This window comes from Cervus elaphus, chromosome 12, assembly GCF_910594005.1.
Source record: "Cervus elaphus chromosome 12, mCerEla1.1, whole genome shotgun sequence".
NCBI classification, from domain to species: Eukaryota; Metazoa; Chordata; class Mammalia; order Artiodactyla; family Cervidae; genus Cervus; species Cervus elaphus.
In genome coordinates, this window is record NC_057826.1 from 94,066,563 (window position 1) to 94,094,165 (window position 27,603).

The window sequence follows — 27,603 nt, forward strand, 5'->3', positions numbered from 1 at the left end:
AACAAACAAACCAGGTTTTTCATCACACGTAGTTCAAGAAGCACTGATCAGATGGACTCCAGGGCTGCCTCAGGAAGTTGGAGTGAAAAATAGCTTGAGACCTTCTGTACCTTTATTAGTCATCTCATAGATCTTCAGATTATTGTCTCCTATAGTGATTTTCAACTTTTTTTTTTTCCTTTTCTTCCCCCCAAGCAGTAGAACCCTATCTTTAAAAGATTGTTGCCATAAAACACAGCTGTAGAGGGCAGAGGAAAACAGACCTGCTGTGGTTGAATATGAATCCCCTCCACTCCCCTCAGTTCAGTTCAGTCGTGTCCAACTCTTTTCAACCCCATGAACTGCAGCACGCCAGGCCTCCCTGTCCATCACCAACTCCCAGAGACCACCCAAATCCATGTCCATCGAGTCGGTGATGCCATCCAACCATCTCATCCTCTGTCATCCCCTTCTCCTCCTGCCTTCAATCTTTCCCAGCATCAGGGTCTTTTCCAATGAATCAGTTCTTTGCATCAGGTGACCAAAGTATTGTAGTTTCAGCTTCAGCATCAGTCCTTCCAATGAATATTCAGGACTGCTCTCCTTTAGGATGGACTGGTTGGATCTTCTTGCAGTCCAAGGGACTCTCAAGAGTCTTCTCCAACACCACAGTTCAAAAGCATCAGTTCTTCAGTGCTCAGCTCTCTTTTATAGTCCAACTCTCATGTTCATACATGACTACTGGAAACACCATAGCTTTGACTAGACGGACCTTTGTTGGGAAAGGAATGTCTCTACTTTTTAAAATGCTGTCTCAGATGATCATAGCTTTTCTTCCAAGGAGCTGGTGTCTTTTAATTTCATGACTGCAGCACCATCTGCAGTGATTTTGGAGCCCAAGAAAATAAAGCCTGTCACTGTTTCCATTGTTTCCCCAACTGTTTGCCATGAAGCAATGGGACCGGATACCATGATCTTAGTTTTCTGAATGTTGAGCTTTAAGCCAACTTTTTCACTCTCCTCTCACTTTCATCAAGAAGCTCTTTAGTTCCTCTTCACTTTCTGCCATAAGGGTGGTGTCATCTGCATATCTGAGGTTATTGATATTTCTCCCAGCAATCTTGATTCCAGCTTGTGCTTCATCTAGCTTGGCATTTCACATGATGTACTCTGCATATAAGTTAAATAAGCAGGGTGACAACATACAGCTTTGATGTACTCCTTTCTGGATTTGGAACCAGTCTGCTGTTCCGTGTCCAGTTCTAACTGTTGCTTTTTGACCTGCATACAGATTTTCCAGGAGGCAGGTGAGGTGGTCTAGTGTTTCCATCTCTTGAAGAATTTTCCACAGTTTGTTGTTATACACACAGTTAAAGGCTTTGGCATAGTCAGTTAGGCAGAAGTAGATTTTTTTTGGAACTCTCTTGCCTTTTTGATGATCTAATGGATGTTGGCAATTTGATCTCTGGTTCCTCTGCCTTTTCTAAATCCAGCTTGAACATCTGAAAGTTCATGGTTCAAATACTGTTGAAGCCTGGCTTGGAGAATTTTGAGTATTACTTTGCTAATGTGTGAGATGAGTGCAGTTGTGCAGTAGTTTTAACATTCTTTGTCATTGCCTTTCTTTGGGATTGGAATGAAAACTGGCCTTTTCCAGTCCTGTGGCCACTGCTGAGTTTTCCAAAGTTGCTGGCATATTGAGTGCAGCACTCCACTGCCCTAGAGGTCACTGAAGTTCTTCAGCAGAGCCCTAAGTCCCTGCACGCAAGTCTGATACCTATTTTCCTGGGTGCGAATTGGAGTTTCTGTTTTGCTTTTTTATGTTTTGTAGATAATACATCTGATACATCTTTTTCTAGTCTTATTTGAAATTTAGACATTTCTTCATACAGTGACCCAGGTCTTTGAAGTGTATCCTCAAATCTCCGGACTTGACATGTATGACTTAAAGGTGCCCAAATTTGACATTTAGACACTTCTTTTATCATAGCTGAACTGGCTGAAAACTAGCAGGGACAGACTTTAGTTAAACAAAGTTGTGTGTATTTCAGTGAGAGAAATAACAGTGGAGGAATTGGGGCTGTCTCAACAACAGAGGAAGAGATAGATCTTTCAGAGCGTCTTGGAGGATGGTGGAATTTTGGAAGCTTAGTGAAGCAACATTATGATTGACTCAGAGCAGGGCTGGCTGTGAAGCTCTGGACCATAAAGTAGCCCCATGACCTTGTTTCCGTGGAAATGGCAAGGTTAAGAAAGATGTGGAATATTGTTTCCAGAAATTCCTTAATCTGAAACTCTCCTCCTGGGCTGGAAATCCAGGCTTCTTTTCTGTGTCAAAAGTGGGATGTTTCATTCTTCCAAGTTCTATTTCAAACAACAAAGTTTCTGACAGTCTGTGATTATGGAGAACAAGGTTTCTTATCCACAAATGAGATAAGGAAGCGGGGTCACCCAAAAAACGGAGTCATTTTGACACCTTTTAGCTGCATTATGAGTTTCAGACAAATATAAAAGGAAGTGTTCATTGCTCAGTCATGTCTGACTCTTTGCGACCCCATGGACTGTATGTAGCCCACCAGGCTCCTCTGTTCATGAGATTCCAGAATGGAATTGCCATTCCCTTCTCCAGGGGACCTTCCCAGCCCAGGGATCGAGCCTGGGTCTCCCACGTTGCAGGCAGATTCTTTACTGTCTGAGCCACCGGGGAAGCCCCTGGGAGAAATACAGTTTCCCGTTAACTTCACAGCTGACTTTATCTGTTTGTCATCTCAGCCTGTTTTATGAATAATAGGGATAATTTTTTACTTTCTCACTCTCACTGACCCACTATTTCATATACACTAAATTCCTCACATCTGTGGGCCTAACATGCTTGATTTTGATCCAGTGGGCCATGATACATGTTAATTTGAGATTCTGATAAAGTTTGAGTGACAGGCACTGACATCTTAAAACACCTATGATCTAGTGAAGCACTGAAAAATAACTTAATGAAGAATGACCTGGAAAAGAAAGCTACTAGAAGAACCAATATTAGAAATGTAAGAAGAGACCAGTGTGAGAAAGCAGTGGTTCAAAGCCATAATAGTGACCAAATCCTTCGACCTTCTAAGATCGTATAGAGAGATATAGTTTAATTTAAGGAAGTCACTAGCTATGAGGGAAAAAATTAGTAGACAATGATACAGCATTACTTCTCGTAGTGAAAAACTGAAAATAACATTAACTTTGAAGGTGTTGCTAAATACCCCAAATGAATATTTAGTGCCATAGGGAGTGCTTATGGAATAAATGCAAGAAACAGGATATTAAAATACCAGATATGAGATCAACTTTGTTATTTGGTTTAATTAGATGATAATATGTATAGAAAATATCTGCAAGGAAATATACAAAGAGAGCAACAACAGTTATTTCAGAATGGCTAAATTATAGTAGATTTTGTTTCTTTATTCTTTATTTTCTACCATAAGCTTATATTATTCAAAATAGTACAATAAGCATGTATTATAACAATACAGAGCAGTTCTAACAATAAACATATATTACTCAGAGAAAGAAATTAGTTACTTTAGAAAAAAGTAAGGGTCCTTAGCCAGAAAATAAGTATTTTATAAGGAAAATTATATGCTCCTATTATAGAAAGTTATTACTATTCATGGGGTTGTCAAAATGTGTTTTCCCCCTTATGACCCTGTTAGATTGAAGAACATGATTTTTCATTTTTGGTTGGTGGTTTTTACACTGAATAAGGCTGAATGAATCTGAATCTTTTTTTAATTGCAGAATTTTCAGCATGTAACCCTTTTTTGCATAATTAGTCACTTCTACTTGTAGGAATAACAGATTTAGTAAACCATAACGCAGCAGTAGTTTGACGTTGGTTCTTTCACCCAGAAAAAGGATTTCAAACTTCAGTGCCTATTATTCTTGATGTTATTTCTAACTTTTCATATTTTAATTTCTTTCTAAAGGATAGGTTTTCAAAAGTAAGGGATGATGAAATACTATGTCCTTTTAAAAAGAACTGTGTGGGAAATTATTGAAATTTGGTTAGGATCAACTGATATTTGCAAACAAATTTAGCTTTGGACTTAAATTGTCTCTCTGCCATTTATTACAAAGTTATTTTCAAAAACTGAAGTGTCTGTAACTCTTTAGTGTGATTACAAAGTTTCCAAATATATGGTAACATTGTAAATCTTAAATCAGCTTGTCTTTCTGATCCTCTCCAGTCCAGGAAGATGTCTGGAGAACTTCCACCAAACATTAACATCAAGGAACCTCGATGGGATCAAAGCACTTTCATTGGACGAGCCAAGCATTTCTTCACTGTAACTGATCCCAGGAACATTCTGTTAACCAACGAACAACTGGAGGCGGCGAGGAAAGTAGTCCATGATTACAGGTAACATTAGTGGTGTGCGTTTTGACTTAATGTGTTAACAGATCGTGCTGGTGGCCTCTTGTCTTAAACCCTCCCTTAGTGAGTTTTCAACATGTTTTTGCAGTTGAATCCTTTTTATCAAAAGAAAAAAAGAAGTGAGAAATAAGAAGACAGGTTTTGTACCCCATTGCTGACCCTTAACAGAAATGTCCAAGGTTCATAATAACCTGAATATAAGACAACCATCCTCCAACTCATAAGTGCCAATCTGTGAGGCGCCCTGCTTCCCACTCTCTAATACAGCTGCCCCAGCATCCACATCCTTCTGTTTCCAGGTGGAGACCACCTCTTCCAAAACCAAGTTGTCAAGAATTAGGGTAGGTTGGTCGCTGCTTCTTAAAGCCTCAATGAGTAAACCCCACGTATAGTAGCTTAGATGGGAAGGATGCTGGTGGCATGGTGCGTAGGTTTGGGATGGATTTTGTCAGTTCAAAGAGCCAGGCATGAGGTAGAGAAGAGGCGTGGGCTCTGGGCAATAGTCACAACTTTCGTTTATTTTTAAAATTTTAATACAGTTTTAAAAGGCTGTACTCAGTTTACAGTTGTTAACAAAATATTGCAGTTATATAATAAAATATTGCTACATTTTGAATATTGCTATGTTTTGAGCCTTATACCCAGTAGTTTATACCTCCCAGTCTTCCACCTGTATATTGCCCCTCCACAACTTATAACCTCTAGTTTGTTCTCTGCATCTGTGTGCCTGATTCTTTTTTGTTATATTCACTAGTTTGTTGTATTTTTTAGATTCCACATATAAGCAATAATACACAGTGTTTGTCTTTCTCTGTCTGCCATATTTCACTTAGTTAGCATAATGCCCTCCAATTCTATCCATGTTGCTGCAAATGGCAAAGTTTCATTCTTTTTTATGGTGAGTAGCATTCTGCCACATCTTCTTTATCCACTCATCTGTTGATGGACATGAAGCTTTCTTGATAAACGACCATATAAGAAATATTAATATTTGAAGTTTCGTGGACCACAAAGGGTTTCCATCTTATTCTGCATGCTCTGTCTATTCTTGCTAATTTCTTGGCTGTTTGCTTCTTGGTTGGTTGGTTGGTTGTTTTACAATCCTTTAAAAAACAATAGAAAAACCACTCTTAGCTAGCTAGCCATATAGGCCACAGACAGTAATGCTGACTCCTGCTCTCAGGGAAAGTTAGAAGCTGAGAATTGGATTAGTGGGAGCTAGGAGCCTAAATGTGCCATAAATAATGCATGCAGGGTACATACTTGGCTGTCATGTGGGTAGTCGGGGAAGCCAAGGGCAGTCTATAAACTGTCGCCGAGCACTGAGTCTGGTCAGGTCCTCGCATGCGCAGGCTTGCAGAAGGAGGGCTCCCTGGGCAGAGAACGTCTTGGAGCCCTGTGAGCAAGTCCTGAGAGAAGAGGCGGCGAAAGAGAGCAGAAATGTTATTTTGGGAATTCTGACAAGTAAAATGTTCCGTGATTCTGGAACAAAAGCCAAGAAAAGAAGAGAGGAAGAGAGGTAAAGACAGCTAGAGGAGTTGAAATGAAGCCATAAAGGAGATTGCAAAGCCCCTAAAAAAGAGCAAAATTAAAATCTTCACTGGAGCCAGTGGTGGCGAACTCAGGATGGCAGTGGTACCGAGAAAAAGTGAAAACAGAGATGCTGGGGATAAACCTGAGTCGCTCTCCAAGGGTGAGAATCCACGGTCAGTATACTTTCTAAGCGAAGGGCCAGATGGTAAACATTTTCACTTTTCGAGCTTTACGGTCTTATTCTTCTGTGTTGTTTTGCATGTTCACCACCCTCTAAAAATGGAAAAACCATTGTTAGCTTATCAGCCATTTAAAAACAGGATGTGACTTGTCAACTTCTGACCCAGGTGAAAAAGTGAGTGTGAAAAAGATTATATTTCAGGGGAATAGAGGATGGTGCGTGAAGACATAATTCACTGATGCTTCTCAAGGAGAAATTAGAAAAATGTGAAGAAAGTGATATTAAGTGAATAAAGAATTTTCCTCTAGTGAGGAAAAATATCTAGAAATTAAACTCACCCAGTTGCAGGCAGAGACCTCCGCAAAATGGAAATTTTTTTCCTTTTCTTTTTCTACAAAGAAACTTTTAAAAATTTTATAAGCATCCAGAACAGGAAAAAAAGTTTTTTAAAAAAAGAACAAATGACAGAGGAATCAACCTTTTCATCTATGCATTGAGCTCATGAGGACAGCAAAAAATGTGTGCTGAGTTTCCTGGAGAAAGCATGTAACCAAGGAATTCTATACCAGAGAGTCTGTTTAGAGAGGCAACAGAAAAATATACAACATCAAAAATAAACTCCTAGGGACTTCCCAGGCTGTTCAGTGATTAAGACTTCATCTTCCAATTCAAGAGGTGCCTATTCGATCCCTGGTCTGGGAACTAAGATCATGCCTCAGTCAAAAAGTCAGAAGATAAAACCGAATCAATATTGTAACAAATTTGATCAAGACTTTAAAAATTGGTCCACATCAAAAAAAAAAAAAAAAAAGCTTTAAAAAAATTAAAAAATAGACTCTTCATCAATCCTTCTTGTGAGGTCAGGAAATAAAGCAAAATTGAGTTCAAGAATAAGAAATCTATGGTATGCAGTGTTTCTGCAAACAATTCAAAATGGAATTACCATATATCCAGCCATACTGCTTCTGGGCACGTATCCAAAAGAATAGGCAGCAGGGTCTTAAACAGATATTTGCATACTGGTGTTTATAGTAGCATTACCACAGCAGCCAAAGGTAGAAGCAATACAAGTGTCCACGGAAGGATGAATGAAAAAATAAAACAGTATATTCACGCAATAGAATACTATTAGGCCTTGAAAACAAAGGGAATCCTAATACATGCTCAGTTCAGTTCAGTTCAGTTCAGTTCAGTAGCTCTTTGCAACCCCATGGACTGCAGCATGCCAGGCCTCCCTGTCCATCACCAACTCCTAGAGTTTGCTCAAACTCATGTCCATTGAGTTGGTGATGCCATCCAACCATCTCATCCTCTGTCGTCTCCTTCTCCTCCCGCCTTCAATCTTTCCCAGCATCAGGGTCTTTTCCAGTGAGTCAGTTCTTCGCATCAGGTGACCAAAGTATTGGGGTTTCATCTTCAGCATCAGTCCTTCCAGTGAATATTCAGGACTGATTTCCTTTAGGATGGGCTGGGTGGATCTCCTTGCAGTCCAAGGGACTCTCAAGAGTCTTCTCCAACACCACAGTTCAAAAGCATAAATTTTTCGGAGCTCAGCTTCCCTTATAGTGCAACTCTTACATGCTACATGACTACTTGAAAAAATATAGCTTTGACTAGATGGACCTTTGTTGGCAACATAATGTCTCTGCTTTTTAATATGCTGTCTAGGTTGGTCATAACTTTTCTTCCAAGGAGAAAGTGTCTTTTAATTTCATGACTGCAGTCACCATCTGCAGTGATTTTGGAGCCTAAAAAAATAAAGTCTGTCACCTTTTCCACTGTTTCTCCATCTGTTTGGCATGATGTGATGGGACCAGATGCCATGATCTCAGTTTTCTGAATGTTGAGTTTTAAGCCAACTTTTCCACTCTCCTCTTTCACTTTCATCAAGAGTCTCTTTAGTTCTTCACTTTCTGCCATAAGGGTGGTGTCATCTGCATATCTGAGGTTATTGATATTTCTCCCAGCAATCTTGATTCCAGTTTGTGCTTCATCCAGCCTGATGTTTCTCATGATGTACTCTGCATATAAGTTAAATAAGCAGGGTGACAATATACAGCCTTGACATACTCCTTTTCCTATTTGGAACCAGTCTGCTGTTCCATGTCCAGATCTAACTGTTGCTTCCTGACCTGCGTACAGGTTTCTCAATAGGCAGGTCAGGTGGTCTGGTATTCCTATCTATTGAAGAATTTCCCATAGTTTTTTGTGGTCCACACAGTCAAAGGCTTTGGTGTAGTCCATAAAGCAGAAATAGATGTTTTTCTGGAACTCTCTTGCTTTTTTGATGATCTAACAGCTGTTGGCAGTTTGATCTCTGGTTCCTCTGCCTTTTCTAAATCCAGCTTGAATATCTGGAAGTTCATGGTTCGTGTACTGTTGAAGCCTGGTTTGGAGAATTTTGAGCATTACTTTGCTATCATGTGAGATGAGTGCAACTGTGCGGTAGTTTGAGCATTCTTTGGCATTGCCTTTCTTTGGGATTGGAATGAAAACTGACCTTTTCCAATTCCATGGCCACTGCTGAGTTTTCCAAATGTAACACAGGCTACAACATAGATAAACCTTGAAGGCACTGCTCAATGAGATAAAGGGATAAATTGTTGCATAGTTCCACTTAACGAGGTCCCTAAAGTAGCAAATACATAGAAACAGAAAGTAGGATGGTGATGGCCAGGGTCTAGGGAAGGGGAGGATCGGGAGTTATTTAATGAATACAGTCTCAGTTGGGGACAATGAGAAAACTCTGATGATTGATGATGGCGAGAGTTGGACGATAACATGAATATGCTTAGTGTGCTAAAACTATACTCTTAAAAATGGTTAAGATGGTAAATTTTATGTTATGTATATTTTATTACAGTAAAAAAAAAAGTAAGGAAGCTATAATATAGACTAATGATGGATGCTGAAATAGTTAAAATAGAAATGGTTGTTGCATTTCTAGTTATAAGGGCTTCCCTTGTGGCTCAGCTGGTAAAGAATCCACCTGCAATGCGGGAGACCTGGGTTTGATCCCTGGGTTGGAAAGATCCCCTGGAGAAGGGATAGGCCACCCACTCCAGTATTCTGGCCTGGAGAATTCCATGGACTGTATAGTCCATTGGGTCGCAGAGTTGGACACGACTGAGCGACTTTCACTTTCACTTTCTAGTTATAAAGCATTGTAAAGGCAAAGAGAAATTTTAAATGTTTTGTAAAAAAAAAAAAGTATCTACCTGAATCTAAAGCTCTAGATTGTAGTATCAAGAAAAAAAAAAAAAAAGACTAGGAATTAAAAGTATACCAAATATTTATCTTAAATAGGTGTGTGCTCAGTTGCTCAGCCGTATCCGACTCTTTGTGACCCCCTGGACTGTAGCCCACCAGGCTCCTCTGTCCTTGGGATTTCCCAGGCAAGAATACTGGAGTGTGTTGCCAGTATTCCAGGGGATCTTCTCCAGGGGATCTTCACAACCCAGAAATCAAACTCGGATCTCCTGCATTGGCAGGCAGATTCTTTACCACCAAGCCTCCTGGGAAGCCCATTTTAAATAGGAGGTGGTCTCAAAAATATGTATGATTTGGCTCTTCACCATATTAGAGAAATGCACCGTATTGTAGAATGGTTTCAAGAATCTTAATGGTAAGGTCAAGTTAAGTCTTAGTATGTGTTGGGCTTCCCTGGTGGTCAGACAGTAAAGCATCTGCCTGCAGTACGGGAGACCTGGCTTCGATCCCTGGGTTCAACAGATCCCCTAGAGGAGGGCCTGGGCAACCCCCTCCAGTATTCTTTCCTGGAGAATCCCCATGGACAGAAGAGCCTGGCGGGCTACAGTCCACGGGGTTGCAAAGAGTCAGACAGGACTGAGCGACTAAGCACAGCATAGCATGTCTTCTAAAATCCCAAAGTCATAAAAACAGACTGTGTAATAAGTGTAACAAAGATAAAACCAAAAACCTGACATTGAAGTTTTTTAAATAACATCAAATAAGATAAAAGAGACCAGAGAGTCCAGTAACAACAGTACACGTAAAAAAGGGTCAAAATCCTCTACTAAAATCAAAGACTTTAAAATAGAGTAAAAATTACCTAAAAAGCTCACCAGTGATGTGGCATCCCAGTAGGAATGCAGGAGGGTTTCCAGCCACATGACTCATCTCTGTATGAGGTCATCGCAAAGGGAGAAATAGGGTGTCTTCCTCCAAGAACCGCTGAACACTGCACTTTCTCTTCATATAAACCCTTAAAGTCTGTGTCATAAATTGCCTAGGCCTGCTCCACTGGGGATTAGGAGTAATGCTGCTTTAATCATGTCTGCTTTTATATGTATTATATGTAATATTATATATAAGACATATATATTCATTTGTAAAACCAATTGTTGAATTAATGACTAAGAAATACCCCAGAGTTCTACTTCTTCCACCAAGAGACAAATTATCTGACCTTTCAGGGGAGGATATCTCAAAGGGTTAGTTGGCATCAAAGAAGAATCATGTATAGTGTGGCTTCAGAAAGTATGAATACTAATAACCTGTAGTCTTTGAGAGATTCCAGCAATGCCACTTTAACGTAAACCCAACAGAAGGTAACAAAAATGGCTAACATTACAAAGCAAGACAAAGGTAACTGCAAAGAAAAAGGAAGTTGTATGAAAATCAGACAAAATTCAATTCAGGGAAAATAGATCAGAAAAAAATGGATATTGAGAAAATGAATATATTCGGTATTCATGAAACAGCTAATGTTGCATCAAATACACAAAGAAAAGACTGTTAGAAATACAGACAGAACTTGATTAAACACAATCATCTAATCACATCAGAATTGTTCAATACTTTCCCTTAATTGTATGAAAAGAAAAACCAAGAGTAAAATCACAAAGTAAAAATAATGAGAAAATTAATATAAAAACTTAGGGGATTGTGCCAAAATTGTACTGTGAAGGGAAGTTTCTAGTTTTACATGTCCCTCTGATTAAACATTAAAGGCTGATGACAAATGAACTGAGACTTCAGCTTAAGAAATTAAAGAGCAACTCAAAATAATAAGAAAATAGCAATACCACATAGCACATGCTGTGGGCTGATACTGCCTGAAGCACTTTACATGCATTCATTTAAGCATCACAGCAAAAGTAAATGCTAGTCATGTGCCCATTTTTCGGATGAAAGAATTAAGGCAGGAAAGTTTAACTGGCTCTGAGTCCTGCCACTGTTAAGTGACAGAGCCAGCATAGGAACCCAGACAGTCTGACTCCAGAGTACATTTTGTTAACTACTCCATAGACTGCTTTTCAGGGAAAACAGAGGGAAGTTCATATTTGTTTAAAGCCAGGAATTAATAGAAAAATAAATGTAAAGACTAGTTCTTTGATAAGCCTAGAGAAAGATAAGTCTCTAGTACATCTGCTGCTGCTAAGTCACTTCAGTCGTGTCCACTCTGTGCAACCCCATAGACGGCCACCCACGAGGCTCCCCCGCCCCTGGGATTCTCCAGGCAAGAACACTGGAGTGGGTTGGCATTTCCTTTTCCAATGCATGAAAGTGAAAAGTGAAAGTGGAGTTGCTCCGACTCTTAGCGAACCCATGGACTGCAGCCTACCAGGCTCCTCCATCCATGGGATTTTCCAGGCAAGAGTAGTGGAGTGGGGTGCCATTGCCTTCTCCGCTAGCACATCTAATCAATATAAAATAAATACATAAAATTCAAACTATATAACAAGAGGATAAGAAAGTTTCCTGTGGGGAATATAAATATAAAAATAAAGCCTACTATTTAGCTGTTTGCTATAAATTTCAGAAATCTTAGTAAAATATCTAACCTTCTATGAATATACAAATTACCAAAATTGACTCAGTGCAAAAGAAGGCAAGGAAAGAGAAAAAAGGAATAAGGAAGAAATGAGATGAATAAAAAATAAAGAGAAAAATGGAATAAATAAATATAAAACTTTCCCACTAAAATCTCTCAGACTAGTTAGCATCGCAGGTGAAAGAAATTTCTTCATAGGAAGAAACAATACCAATTCCATCACAAACTTTCCCAGAAAATAGAAGAGGGGGAAAGTCTTCCTCATCCATTTTATGACTCTACTGGCAGCAAAGCCAAAGGGATTGCAAGAAAAAAATTACAGACCAATATCCCTCATTAACATAGACACAAAAATCTTCAACAAAGTTAACAGCTTAAAGCTAGTCATATATAAAAAGGATAATACCCAAAATAAGCAGAACCCAAATGTGGTTTATTACAACAATGCAATTTCATTTTAACATTTGGAAATTACTGTATTAGTAGACTATGACAGAAAAACACATGGTCATCTCAATAGATGCAGAAAAAGCAGACAGAAGAATCCAACGTCAATTTACTATAAAACTCTCAGCAAACTAGGCATAGAAGGAATAAAATATATCTAAGAAAACCCTAAAACAGACACCGAATTTAATGATGAAAGAATGAAAACTTTTCCCCTGAGATCAAGAACAAAGCCAAGATTTCAACAGTCACTACTTTCATTTAGCATTGTGCTGAGTAGCTAGTAGTCCAATAAGGAAAAATAGCAACATAAAAGATGTATGGATAGGAGAGGAACTAAAACTGTCTTCATCCACAGAAAGCATGATCATCTGTGTAGGAAAAATCTACCAAAAATGCAAATAGGGTGTGCTTAGCCCAATCATGAGATATAAGATCAATATACAGAAATCAATTGAGTTTATATATACTAACAATTAATAACTGGAAATAGAAATTTTAAAAATAGTATTTTCAGTAGCAACAAAAATATTACATGCCTGATTTCAAGATTTACTATCAAGCTCAAGTAGTCAAAACAGCATAACATTGGCATAAAGATAGGTATATAGGTCAGTGGAACAGAATAGAGGATCCCAAAATAGGGTTCTCAAGATAATTCGGTGGAGAAAGAATATTCTGTTTGATGAGTGGGTCTGGAAAAATGGATTTTCATATTAAAAAAAGCATTAATCCTTAAACAAAACCATAAACATAACTTGAAATGAATAATAAACCTAAATATACAAAACTATAAAACTTCTAGAAGAAAGCAAGATAAAATCTGTATGACTTTGGGATAGGCAAAGATTTCTTAGGCTGTAAGCATGAAGAATAAGGGAAAAGTTTATCTCTACACTTCAGAAGACACTGTTTAGAAAACAAAAATGCAGTTCACAAACTGGAAGAAAATGTTTGCAAAACTTGTAACTCATAAGGGACTTACATCAAGAAGAGATAAAGAATTCTTTTAAACCCAGTTTTTTAAAATGGGTCCAAAGATTTGAGTAGACTGCTGACACTCAACCAAAGAAAATATGGAAATATCAAGCAAGTATATAGAAATATGCCGAGCATCATTAGTTGTTAGGGAAATGCAAGTTAAAACCACAATGAAGTATCATCTCACACCTGTCAGAATCAAAAAGACAACAAATAACAACTTTCTGTGAGGATGTAGAGAAAAGGGAGCCCTCATGTCCTGTTGGTGAGAATGGATAGAATGGAGATTCCTTTAAAAATTAAAACTATTAGGTGGTGCAAACATAATTGCAGTTTCGGATCGTGAATTTTAAATCATTATAACTAGGCTCAAACACATCTTTATTAATCAAAATAGAAACCATTATAATCAACGCATTTTTGCCAATGAGAAATAAGTTTTATTTATTCCTGTAGCATAAAAATCCATGCTTCAGGATTCAACAAACTCTTGGAAAGCATTTTCCAAGCCTCCTGCTGGTTGTGGAAGCATTTTCCCTGCAAAAAGTGATTCAGATGCTTGAAGAAGTGGTAGTTGGCTGGTGAGAGGTCAGGTGAACGTGGTGGATGAGGCAAAACCTCGTAGCCCAACTCGTTCACCTCTTGAGGTGTTCAGTGTGCAAAGTGTGGTCAGGTGTCGTCATGGAGAAGATCGGGGGCCATCCTGTTGACCAGTGCCGGCTGCAGGTGACAGTTTTCGGTGCATCTCATCAATTTGCTGAGCACACTTCTCAGATGGAATGGTTTTGCCGGGATTCAGAAAGATGTGGTGGATCAGGCCAGCAGCAGACCACCAAACAGTGACCATGACCCTCTGTTTGGGTGCAAGTTGGGCTTTGGGAAGTGCTTCGGAGCCTCTTCTCAGTCCAGCCACTGAGCGGGCCGTTGCTGGTTGTCATATAAAATCCACTTGTCGTCACACATCACAGTCTGGTTGAGAAACAGTTCATTGTTGTTGTGTAGAATAAGAGAAGACAACGCTTCAAAACGACGATTTTTTGATCTGCGGTCAGCTTGCGAGGCACCCACTTACCGAGCTCTTTCACCTTTCTGGTTTGTTTCAAATGCCAAACGACCGTAGAAAGGTCAATGTGGAGTTCTTCAGCAACTTCTTGTGTAGTGTAAGAGCATCAGTTTCGATGGTTGCTCTCAATGGTCCTTGTCAACTTCCGATGGCTGGTCGCTGGGCTCCTCATCTTCAAGGATCTTGTCTCCTTTGCAAAATTTCTTGAAGCACCACTGCGCTGTATGTTCATTAGCAGTTCCTGGGCTGAATGAGTTTTTAATGTTGCAAATTGCCTCTGCTGCTTTACAACCCATTTTGAACTTGAATATCACTCAGATTTGCCTTTTGTATAACATCATTTCCTAGTCTAAAAAAAATACGAAATATATAGCAAGTAATAAAGCATTTCACAACAAACTGTGGAAAATTCTTAAAGAGATGGAAATACCAGACCTCCTGACCTGCCTCCTGAGAAATCTGTATGCAGGTCAAGAAGCAATAGTGAGAACTGGACATGGAACAACAGACTGGTTCCAGATCCGGAAAGAAGGACGTCAAAGCTGTTTATTGTCACCCTGCATATTTAACTTATATGCAGACTACATCATGCGAAATGCCAGACTGCATGAAGCACAAGCTGGAATCAAGATTGCTGGGAGAAATATCAATAACCTCAGATATCCAGATATCCACCCTTATGGCAGAAAGCAAAGAAGAACTAAAGAGACTCTTGATGAAAGTGAAAGAGGAGAGTGAAAAAGTTGGCTTAAAACTCAACATTCAGAAAACTAAGATCATGGCATCTGGTCCCATCACTTTATGGCAAATGAATGGGGAAACAGTGGAAATTGTGAGAAACTTCATTTTCTTGGGCTCCGAAATCACTGCAGATGGTCACTGCAGCCTTGAAACTAAAAGATACTTGCTCCTTGGAAGAAAAGCTATGACCAACCTAGACAGCATATTAAAAAGCAGAGACATTACTTTGCCAACAAAGGTCTGCCTAGTCAAAGCTATGATTTTTCTAATAGTCATGTATAGATGTGAGAGTTGGACCATAAAGAAAGCTGAGCACTGAAGAATTGATGCTTTGAACTGTGGTGTTGGAGAAGACTCTTAAGAGTCCGTTGGACTATAAGGAGATCCAACTAGTCAGTCCTAGAGGAAATCAGTCCTGAATATTCATTGGAAGGACTGATGTTGAAGCTGAAGCTTCAATACTTTGGCCACGTGATGCAAAGAACTGACTCATTTGAAAAGACCCTGATGCTGGGAAAGATTGAAGGTGGGAGGATGAACTGCTTGTATGGCATCACTGACTCGACGGACCTGAGTTTGAGTAAACTCCAGGAGTTGGTGATGGACAGGGAGGCCTGGCATGCTGCAGTCCATGGGTTCATAAAGAGTCAGACACAACTGAGCCACTGAACTGAACTGAATAAGTCATAGTGAAAAACAATAAAGCAAGGAATGCATATTAAAATGATGTATAACATAACCACATTTATTTAAGAATGTTTTACAGTATCAAATGGCAAAATTCAGCAATGCAAAACCAAAATTACTTTTGCACCAACCCCATACATACAGTCCATCAGTTCCACTCCTGGGTATTCAAAAAAAGATATATGTACACCTGTGTTTATTGCAGCATTGTTTACAATAGCCAAGATATGGAAGCAATCTAAGTACCAATCAATAGATGAATGGATAAGAAGTTGTGATAAATATATATATGTAAAAAATATATTACTCAGCCATAAAAAAAAAAAAGAATGAAATCTTGTCATTTCTGAGAACACAGCTGGACTTGGGTGTGTTATGCTAAATGAAACAAGTCAGAGAAAGACAAATACTGTATGATTTTACTTGTATGTGGAATCTAAAAAATGAAACAAATGAACAAACATAACAAAACAAAAGCAAGCTCACAGATATAGAGAACAGACAGGTGGTTGTCACAGAAGAGGAGGTTGTAGAGAGGAGAGAAATAGGTGAAGGGGATTAACTCCCAGTTGGTACAAACTCCCAATTACTGAATTGTTGTCATTGTTCAGTCGCTTAGTAGTGTCCAATTCTTCATGACCCTAAGGACTGCAGCACACTAGTCTTCCCTGTCCTTCACCACCTCCCAGAGTTTGCTCAAACTCATGTCCATTGAGCTGGTGAGGCCATCCAACCATCTCATCCTCTGTTGCCTCCTCCTCCTCCTGCCCTCAATCTTTCCCAGCATCAGGGTCTTTTTAATTACAAAAGAAATGAGTCACAGGTATGAAATGTACATTGTGGGGATATATCAAGAATCATAATTTTAATATCTTTGTAAGGTGGCAAATGGCAGCTAGACTTACAATTTTGAAACGTACAGAAGCACTGAATCACTGTGGTGTGTACCAGGAGCCCACGCAGTGTTGTAGGTCAGTTATCCTGCAAAAACAAACTCATAGAAAAAGAGCTCAGGTTTTTGGTTACCAGAGGCAGGGGGTAAAGGAGAGGAAGTGGATAAAAGCAGTCAAAAGGTACAAACTTCCAGTTACAAGATAAGTACTTGAGATGTGATAAATGATAAATGAACACTTCTATACATTATATGTGAAAGTTGTTAAGAGAGTACATTCTGAGTTCTCATCATAAGGAACAATATCTTTTTCTGTTCCTTTAGTTTTGTATCCGTATGATATGAATGTTCACTAAACTATTATGCTGATCATTTCATGATGTATGTAAGTCAAGTCATTATTTTGAACATCTTAAACTTATATGGTGCTGTATGTTACCTATATCTCAACAAAACTGGAAGGAAAAAAGGGTATATACTGGAAAGTCTAAAGTAAAAGACAAAAACAACAAATACCACTTTATGCCTATTGACATTGACATTTACCAGTCGCTCAGTCGCCTCCGACTCCTTTCGATCCTATGGCCTGCAGCCTACCAGGCTCCTCTGTCCGTGGGATTCTCCATGCAAGAACACTGGAGTGGGTTGCCATTTCCTTCTCCAGGGGATCTTCCTGACCCAGGGATCGAACCCAGGTCTCCCACATTGTAGGCAGACGCTTTACCATCTGAGCCACAAGGGAATCCCCTTTATGCCTATAAGAATGGCTAGAAAGAGAATTGATAAATGTGAGGCAAGTGCAAGACCGCTGGGCGTCGTCATTAAAAGAAGTCCTTTGAATAACTGGAGGAATATGTGGTAGGCCTGGATATGGTACAGAGGTTTCAGATCTCTCCAGATTAATACAGTTTTGGTCAAAATACAATTGTGATAACCTATAAAATTAAAATAATAGCGGAGGTACTTTCAAAAAAGCAGAGGAGTAACGGAGTGAAGGACCTTGGTCTACAAGATACTAAGTGGACTGTTGTACAGTGGCAACTAATGCATCATAAATCAACTATATTCCAATAAAAAATTAATTTAAAAAATAAATCATCGATTAAAATAGTGGCTTCGACACCATCAGATGAGGGGATTACTGTGGAAAGTCCAGAAAGCAAGCCTAACGTTCATAAAAGCTCAAGTGATGATAAAGAGAACACTGAAATCCTTGTATTGGAATGGAGGACCAGCCAACTGGAAACAGAAGTTAAGCACTTCCTCATATTTGTATCTTAATGTGAATCCCAAATAGATTAAAAACTTTAAGTGACAAAAAAAAGACTATCAGGAAAATGCAAGAAGTGTCTGTGAGCATACCTGTGATCCTAAAACGGGTCACACCTTTCCAGGCAGAGCCTTCTTCTGTTCCTCTGCTGTGCTGTGCTTGGTCGCTCGGTCGCGTCCAACTCTTTGCAACCCCATGACCTGAATGCATAATAATAAAGATTTTCATGACAGCAGATAACCTAACTAGACAAAATTATCCACATTGTATAAAGGGTACAACAGGTTACCTAGATAATAATGATGGTACCGCTGCTGAGGATAAGAAAAGGGACCTACTCAAGTAGAGAAAAAGGATAAAATATGTACAGTCTTAATATTCCACATAGTTTTCATCTCAGAGAATATACTCATTTCTTTCTAAATAATCTTGGATGTGGGAAAAGTTTTATTTATAAGGATGTTTACTTCCTCATCCTTTACCAGTGGAGAAGGTTAAATGCAGTTACAATGTCCTACAACGGGGATTAGGATGATTTCTATGATTGCCTTAACACATTACCACAAACTGAGTGACTTAAAACAGTGGAAATGTATGGTCTGAAATCAAGGTGTTGGCAGGCCCGTTCCCTCTGACAGCCCTAGGGCAGGCCCTTCTTTATCTCTTCCAGCGTCTGGAAGCCCTAGGCTTGTAGCCGTGCCACCCAAATCTCTGTCTCCCTCATCACACACCCTTCTTTATGTGGCTGCGCTTGGTCTTACAACGACATCGGCCATTGAACTTGCCCCCACTTCCCTGCAATCCAGCATGACCTCATCTTAACTACATAAGTAACAGCCCTGTTTAGAAATAAGGTCATATTCTGAAGTTCCATGAGAATGTGAATTTTTTGGGGGGAAAGTATTCGACCCAGTATAGATGATATAGAAGAATATATAAAGATACAGAGAAAGGTTTACCTTCATTGATAAAAAAGGTGATAAACGCATCATGTATATAGATCTAGAAAAGCCTGAAAGGGTATTCAGTAAGCATTACCAGTGACTGAATCAGGGAAAGCTTGAACGGTTTTAGTTATGCTAATGAATTTCTGTATATTCTAAATTTCTTGCAAGGAATATGTGTTTCTTTGATAAGGAAATATAATGAACCTTTCTAGTCTAAGGTTTTCAAAATACAGGTTTAAGAATGATTTCATATTCTTGGTTGCCACAGCTTTTGTCTAATGAGGTAAAAATATCTTAGAGTTTACAGAGTTCAAAGTACATTTTTAAAATGTTGTTTAAAACAAAGAATATTTCAACGTTGAATAGTTCCCTATTATACAACAAATTTGTGTTTTTCCAAATTATAGATAATTTGAATTTGTGGGTTTAAAATGCTTATTTTAAGTGTATACTCTCCTTTGTGTTATTGGAATTTCCCTGACTCTATGAAATAGTTTGATTTTTCCCTCTATCTAGACACAGATGTTCTAGGTCTGCTGAGATACTTGGAATGAACAATTGCTATGTTGTTTGTTGCTGTTTTCCTAGGCAAGGAATTGTTCCTTCAGGTCTCACAGAAAATGAATTATGGAGAGCAAAGTACATCTATGATTCAGCTTTTCATCCTGACACTGGTGAAAAGATGATTTTAATAGGAAGAATGTCAGCTCAAGTTCCAATGAACATGACCATCACAGGTTGTATGATGACATTTTATAGGTAAGTTCTGGCAATGTAACAACAGTTTGTTTTCTATTCCAGGAGCTTAAAGCACATTTTTGTACTTGAATGATTTTATTGAAATAAATGTCATTTCATGTGGCGTTTCATTGTGTATAAAAGTTACAATCCTAGGAGGTTGTTTTACCTTTTCCTTCTGTTGAATAGAACTCTCCTTGTTGCCCAAAAGGAGGTCGAATTTCTCCCTAAGTCTTAGACCGAAAAGAAAATGAGAAAGAAAGTTTGGAAAGCCTCTAAGCAGATTCTCTTTGTAATTGATTCATATAATATAAGTGTAAGTATATATGTAGGTGTAAACACCTAGGCTTATACGTAGAATGAGGAGGGATGAGAAATACTTAGCCTACAAGTAGCTTCTTTATGTAAGAGGAGGGACCTGACGTTAGTCACAGTAAGTGAGTGCCTGCTCTTTGCTGGGCTCCCTTACAAGTTTAAGACAAAATTTAACTCCATCCTCACCTTAACCCAGCAATCCCCATCCTCCAGGATCTAATGCCTGATGATCTGAGGTGGAACTAATGTAATAATAATAGAAATACAGTGTGCAATAAATGTAATGAGCTTGAATCATCCAAAATCATCCCCCACTCCAGTCCGTAGAAGAATTGTGAAACCGGTCCCTGGCGCCATAAAGGTTAAGGGCCACTGCCCTAGCCCTCTTAAGTCTGTTGCATCCATAGTTAATGAATGAGGAAGCTGAGAATCAGAGAGGATAAAAATCTGCCCAGCTCCACTGGTCCTCAGCCTCTGACCCAGAACATCCAGTCCTGGACCCCGCACCCCCCTGCTCCAGTCCGTCGCCTGTCTGGTTCCTGGCCTTCGCGTTGTCTGTTCTGCGTGACGGGCAGATCCCAAGCGGTGGTGGTGGTGTGATGGATCTCTCTATTTCAGGACCACACCAGCGGTGCTCTTCTGGCAATGGATCAACCAGTCCTTCAATGCCGTGGTCAATTACACCAACAGAAGTGGAGATGCTCCCCTCACTGTCAAGTAAGACTGGAAGGTTTCACCAGCCTCTGCATTCTTCTGGTGTTCATTTGATCCAGTGGTGATGCCCTCCTGGTGAAAAAATATATTTGCACCAATTGTGCATGTGGTTCGGAATCGTAGGAGCCTGTGTCTCAGTAGTGTGTCTTTTCCTCCCTCTCTATCTAGATGACAGTTTGCCGCAGGCTGCCTTCTCAGGCATCACCCGTGCTGTGAGTGGCGCTGGTAGGAAGGCAGGGCTCCCGCACCCGAGGGCACATCCCCTTCACCCCACGGAACACGCAGCAGGCAGCTGAGGGCAGGCCTTGAGAAATGACCTGCTCTGTACCCCCATCCACCCTGTGGGTTACACAGAGAGCAACATCAGCAGTGGGGGTCTCTGCAGAAATCCAGGGGGGAAAAAAAAAGAAATCCAGGGGATTTTATATCTGATTTGTCTTTAAAATAGGATGTCTCTGGAGCCCAAAAGCAAGTGAATGGATTTAAAATTTTGCCTCCTGTGAAAAAATGTTCAGGCAAGCTAAAGTGATTAGTTAACCAAAATTTTGAGCCTAACTTATACAACATTTCAAAGAATTTTTGGTTTTGTTTTAACTCTTAAATTGAGTTTGATCACTTATATTCTTCTGTTATCATCCTAGGGAACAAAGAATATTGAAATCTGCAACCCAGCAGTGCTGATCGCACCTTCATTTCATCCAATTCTTGAATTAAAATTTATTTAAAAATAATAGAGAACTGCTTGGGCTTACTTGTATTTTGAGGATAAGACTTTTAGTATCTTTATACAGTAAGATGTCATTTTAAGAATGGCTGCCCTGCATTTTTACTTTCAGTATGTATAGCAATATTTTGAGAAGTATTTTTTATTTAAGTCCATATGCTACAAACCTTTAAGCTAATATGCATTTCTCCACATTTGTAGCTTCGTGCCCAGTCACAGCTTCCTTCCTTCCCCTCCCCCAGACACACATATTCTGCATGTCTACATGTTCGGCATGATAGTTCGGTTATATGTGCAGAATGCCATTTTTATGTGGGTCTGCTTCCTTTTTCTATGCTGCTGGCAGAGCTGAATATATCACTGATGAATCTTTTTTTTTTAATTTATTTTATTGAAGTATGCTTGATTTACAGTGTTGTGTTCCTACTGTGCCACCAAGTGATGCGGTTAAAATGCACATTCTTTTTCATGTTCTTCCCTGTCGTTGTCTGTCACGGGATGTTGAATGTGGTTCCCTGTGCTGAGCAGGAGAACGCTGTTGTTGATCCGTTTTATATACAGTGGTTTGCGTCCGCTAAACCCAAACTCCCAGGCCCTCCCTCCCCGCCCCTCTTCCGGCTTGGCCGCCGCAGGGCTGCTCTTGAGCCTGTTCGTGTTTCATCAGCAAGTTCATGTGTGTGATGTTTGATGGAATCTCTGTTCTTAGTCTTCCTCATTTCTTCCCAAAATGCTGGCCTTGGGTTTTCCGACATACACTCGTTGTTGATGTGCCGTCTTCCTCCTTTTCAGTGAACTGGGGACAGCTTACGTTTCTGCAACGACAGGTGCTGTAGCGACAGCGCTAGGACTCAACGCGTTAACCAAGGTACTCAGGCTTGTGTCTCCGTAGTAAAGCGTCTTAATTTGTTCTCACCTACCTGGCCCTCAGTCTCTCTGTTATTTCTCAAAATAGTTCAAGTCTGATGACTTTCTTATTATAGTCATCATCTTCAACTGGTTTTTTTTTTTAATTATATCGTCACTAATAACATTTGCCAAGACACTTGTTTGTACCTGACCCTGTGTGTTAAGTGCTAAATGCTTCCCCACCGCCCGCCACCGAGGCTGGGCGCTGGGCAGGATGCCTCAGGGCACCCCTCTGAAGAGGCAGAGGAGTCCGCACCTAAACCCAAGACTTTGGGCCCTCAAAACCCCTACTCCCTCAGCCACGTGCAGCCACCAAAATGTCATGGGTGCCCTCCTGGTCCCAGGATGCCCAGGCTGGCAATAGAAAAATAACCTCTAGGAAACAAGTTTTGAGCATAACTATGGCCTGCGTTTCTGTACAAGTAGGACTCTGCATTGGTAATGGTTTTTGAGGAGAAATAAGTATTTGCGTTCAGTGCTGTAGAAAAAGTAAGATCTCGCTTTTGGAACTGTCTTTTCCGCAGCATGTCTCTCCGCTCATAGGACGCTTCGTCCCCTTCGCTGCTGTGGCTGCGGCCAACTGCATCAATATCCCGTTAATGAGGCAGAGGTAAGGTCAGTGTGCCCTCCTGGAGAGGGCTGTGCGTGACAGTAGGAGCTCTTCTAGTAACTTGCTTTGTTGAAACTTTAAAAACTTTTGTTTTATTTTAATATTTGCAGGTGAAATTGTATGAGATTTGCTTCCATATAATCTGGTAACGGGGTGAGGATGGGTTCGTTGATGAAACAGGGTCCGCTCTGAGTTGCTGATTATTAAAGGGGACTGATGAGCATATGGGATTTGGACTAGTCTCTCTACTTCTGTATGATACAAAGTTTAAAAAAATAGATCTCAGACTTAGGTCTGTGCCCAGAAAGCTTATTCTATAAAATAGGTTCTTCCCCCACCCAGATTCCCTTTTAGGGTTTAAGATAATATTAATCTGTATCTTTGGAAGTATTTTTTAGTACTGGCAAAAATTAAAGGAGAAGGAAGAATGAAAAAAAAAAGCATTTTGGAATGGATAACGAAAAACAGGGTAACAGAGGAGCTATAATTATAGCATTAGTGACCACAGTTAAATATTCAATAGTGCCTGTACTTGCCACTGCCCTATCAGTGTAGTTAGTTTACTTAATGATGCTGTGAATTGTATCTGTCTCATTTTTTTTTTTTTTTTTAGAAATTCAGGCAAGGCTTCATTGTTAGGGCAGATCCTGGAGAAAAGATACAAAGAGACCAAAAAAGCCAGCTCCCACTTTTGGAGAGCCTGGAGCAAAAGCAGGGGGCTGGGGCGGGCACAGGCAACCTAAGGACTGGGCAAAGTGCCTAAGCCACCGTCCGCTGGGCCCCTGGACACACCCCTACCCTCAGCCCACATAAGGAGCAAGCTGGCCCCCAACCGAGGGAGCTAGCAAGCCCCTAGGGAGCCAGCAGGCTAGAAAAGGGAGCTGGTACTTGTTGTCGCTCCCGCTGCTGCCCAATTAAGCCTTGCCTGCATTTCTTTAAGTTACCTATTCATCCTTTGAGTTCTATTGTTATTCAAAATGCTACCTTTTTTTTTTTTTCTTTTACAAAGTTTGCCAGTGTTGTTCCCTTCTTGTATCTATCCCACAAGGATTAAGCTTGTTCACGGCATTTAAAAATAAGGCTTATTAGGGCCAAAAATGACTCTGGAGTGCATTTTTGGATTAAGTAGGGACTGGATCTTTCACAGCCTAAGTGCTGTTTCCAGCTGTTCCATGAACCGCCTGTGCATGAACTTTGCACGTGTCTTGCTCTCCAGGGAACTCAAAGTTGGCATTCCGGTCACAGACGAGAACGGGAACCGCCTGGGCGAGTCGGCAAGTGCTGCCAAACAAGCCATCACGCAAGTAGTTGTCTCCAGGATCCTGATGGCAGCCCCTGGCATGGGTGAGGAGAACCTTGGCATCTGCTCGTGTACTTGGCACGTCTTGCTTGAACAGGCGTTGGTGTGCCAGTGAGCACCAGCCGTGAAGGATCCCTCCTGAGGCGGCATCTGGCGGGGGAGGCAGAAAACTGGCCAGATAAGTCAAATGTGTAATCTGTGAGATGGTTATCAGGGCTCAGCGGATACCGAGGGTAGGGATCTCGGAGTGGAGGTGTTATCAAACACAAGTCTGTGTGTACAGTGAGGCCAAACAACACCAGAGGACAGAGTCTGGAGAAGAGGAACACCTATTGCAGGGCTGTGCAAGGGCAACAGCGGCTCAGGCCCTGAAAACCCCAACGCATTAAAAAGCAAAGCATTTTGAAAGGCCACACGGTGGGGAGGGGTGCCGCGGGGCGTGTGGCTGGCTCCGGCACAGTTCCCAGATTGGTTGATGGTAAGGTAGCAAGGGGTTAGCAGCATCAGTCCTTAGGCACCGGACAGTCTGGGGGCTGTGTGCTCATGATCATCCTGAGATACTGTTATCTGGGTGCTTCAGAGAGGAGCTGCAGCAGAGGATGTGGGGGACGGGGTCTGTCCCAGGAAGACCCCAGAGGTCCTGCTCGGTGACAGAAGTAGATTGGGCAGATAAGGGGGAGGGTGGTTCCAGGGATGCATCTTCTGGGGCAGATGGAACAGCAAGAGATGGCTGAGGCACGCCTGGTGGCTTGGAAGCATCACAGGGCCACGTGGGGAGAGAGAAGGGGGCAGGGGCAGTAGACGGGAGCCGGGCTGACGGGGGCAGAGCATGGATGGCTCTGCAGGCATTTGGAGTCCTGGCTTTAATCCGAGGGGTGGGAGGCCATGCAGGGTTTTGAGCAGGGAAGTAGTGATAATAACGCAACTCGGGCTTGACCTGCACGGCTCTGGCGCCATGTTGAGAGTCAGCTGAAGAGGAGCCGAGACTGGTGATTGGAGACTGGTCAGGGCGGTGGACGGACCAGGGCAGTTGACAGTATGGGTGATGAGAATTCGAAGAGAAAGAATTTGGTCTTTATCAATCTTGACAAGAAACTTCTAACAGTTCTTGAATAAGAATATTTTATACTGAGGATTTATTTGTATCAATTGGAAACCATTGGAACACAAACCAAGTTGGGTTAATTCCAACAACTATGAGTAAAATGGCTGCCAGTATGGACTCAGTTTTGTCCATTAGACTTGGACTCAGCATGACGAAATGCAAAAGATCTCTGTTGTGACTTAGTTCCACGGAGAATCTCTGATCTACTCCTAAAGTTTTTCAGCTACACTCAGACCAGGACTCTCAAGGTTCTCAGAAACCACAGGGCCCAAGAGTCTGTTACTCTTTAAAGAAAAAAGAAAATAGAAATGAGTATCTTCAATTTCCTTGTGTAAATTGAATGCAAACAGCCCTTGGTCATTTACTAAGCCCTCAAAGGAAGCATACTTAATTGATTGCTGTCACGTTTCCCCAGGGATATTTATTTGTTTCTTGCTTTAAATTCCTTTTGTCTCTGAGAATGCTCATCAGCATTCCTCACAAGTAGGAGTGAGCACACAAAAGTTAAAGAAAACTTTCTTCCATTCCAACTACTGGCACTCCAGCTAATTGGTTTTCTGATTAAAAAGCAGAGACATTACTTTGCTGACAAAGGTCCGTCTAGTCAAAGCTGTGGTTTTTCCGGTAGTCATGTATGGATGTGAGAGCTGGACCATAAAGAAAGCTGAGCACCAAAGGATTGATGCTTTTGAACTGTGGTATGGAGAAGACTCTTGAGAGTCCCTTGGACTGCAAGGAGATCCAACCAGTCCATCCTAAAGGAACTCAGTCCCGGATATTTATTGGAAGAACAGATGCTGAAGCTGAAACTCCAGTACTTTGGTCATCTGATGTGAAGAGCTGCCTCATTGGAAAAGACTGATGCTGGGAAAGATTGAGGGCAGGAGGACAAGGGGACGACAGAGGATGAGATGGTTGGATGGCATCACCGACTCAATGGATATCAGTTTGAGCAAGCTCCAGGAGTTTGTGATGGACAGGGAGGCCTGGCGTGCTGCAGTCCATGGGGTCGCAAAGTGTCAGACACGACTGAGCAACTGAACTGAACTGAACTAATTAGCCACCGTTAAGTGATTTAACAAAGACATCATTGTGCAACAGCGGTGTGCACTGTAGGGGTGGGTGAACTGAGGAAACCACAGTCATGAAATGTAGGCCCAGAGTCTGCAGAGTCAGGGGCCAGCACGTTGTCACTGACCTGCGAGGAGGTGGGGAGGCCGCCTGGCACACCTGCTGAGCCCAGGTCTCCAGATTTTATGAGACCAAGGTGGGCCACTCCAGCTTCTGCACTGGGTAGGCTTTTGGTTTTGCTCTTTCCCATTTTGAAATACAAGGCTCCTCTTTGGAGTTTAGTCATCCCAACAGATTTGTTTCCACTGGCTTGGTTATCTTAAACATTATTTAGTCCCAGGAGAAGAGACAGTCTTTATAACCCAGCAACATCTCTAAAGGTAATTGACGTATTGAAATTGCTGTGACAGTTTAGTCTGATGGATAGTTTAGTCTGAATCATGAGTAAATGAACTATGCTATCTGATGTTTTACGTGCATCATTGCAGCTTATCGTCCTGGCTAGTTCGATACAGTTATCCCTATTATATAGATGAGGAAACAGAAAACGAGGCTCAGAGCAGTGAGGTAACTTTTTCTGGATCACCCAGCTAACAAGTGGTCTGTGTGACTCAAGGCAGGAATTTTTCTACTGTACTCCACAGGGGTGGACATCCGGGGACGCCTGCATTTGTATCATTGGTACAGGAGGGGAAAGTTGTTGATGTTTGCATTGTTGCATATTTAATGTTAAAGTTCTCTTCAAGATCACAAAATTTTCTAGCTGGCATAGAGCGTTGTGTTATTTTTCAAAACTTTAACAAATGGAAACAGTGGGAGTTTTTTTAATGCTAAGATATTTTAAAGAATATTGCAATTGCTTTTACTCTGCCAGTGTGAAACTAGTCTGCAAGTAATATAAGCTTTTCGTGAAATTCTTGAGGGAAAAAAAAACATGAGCTGAAAATAGACATTAACCACGATTTAAGCGGGTCTGTCTTTACTTGCAGCCATCCCTCCATTTATCATGAATACTCTGGAAAAGAAAGCCTTTCTCAAGGTAAGTCCCAGTTCTGTTTATCCTTGTCTCAATCCTTACAATTTGTCTGCAGACCTCAAACTATACAGACTTGTTTCCCACGTGGATAGTGAGGAAAGAATTTGAAGGCCAGTGGAAATTGGACACTTGATGGAATATTT

At 40.8% G+C, this 27,603-nt stretch overlaps 1 protein-coding gene across 1 annotated transcript in view; it reads left to right on the forward strand.

Annotated features, from left to right (window-relative positions):
• SFXN1 (sideroflexin 1) overlaps positions 1-27,603 on the forward strand; it is a 51,848-nt gene that overhangs the window by 10,830 nt on the left and 13,415 nt on the right. Inside the window, exons 2-8 of the mRNA XM_043920033.1 lie at positions 4,215-4,387; positions 19,530-19,700; positions 20,613-20,711; positions 22,222-22,297; positions 22,863-22,948; positions 24,165-24,292; positions 27,414-27,463. Coding sequence (XP_043775968.1) covers positions 4,224-4,387; positions 19,530-19,700; positions 20,613-20,711; positions 22,222-22,297; positions 22,863-22,948; positions 24,165-24,292; positions 27,414-27,463 — 774 coding nt within the window. The 5' untranslated portion in view covers positions 4,215-4,223. The remainder of the gene's footprint in view (positions 1-4,214; positions 4,388-19,529; positions 19,701-20,612; positions 20,712-22,221; positions 22,298-22,862; positions 22,949-24,164; positions 24,293-27,413; positions 27,464-27,603) is intronic.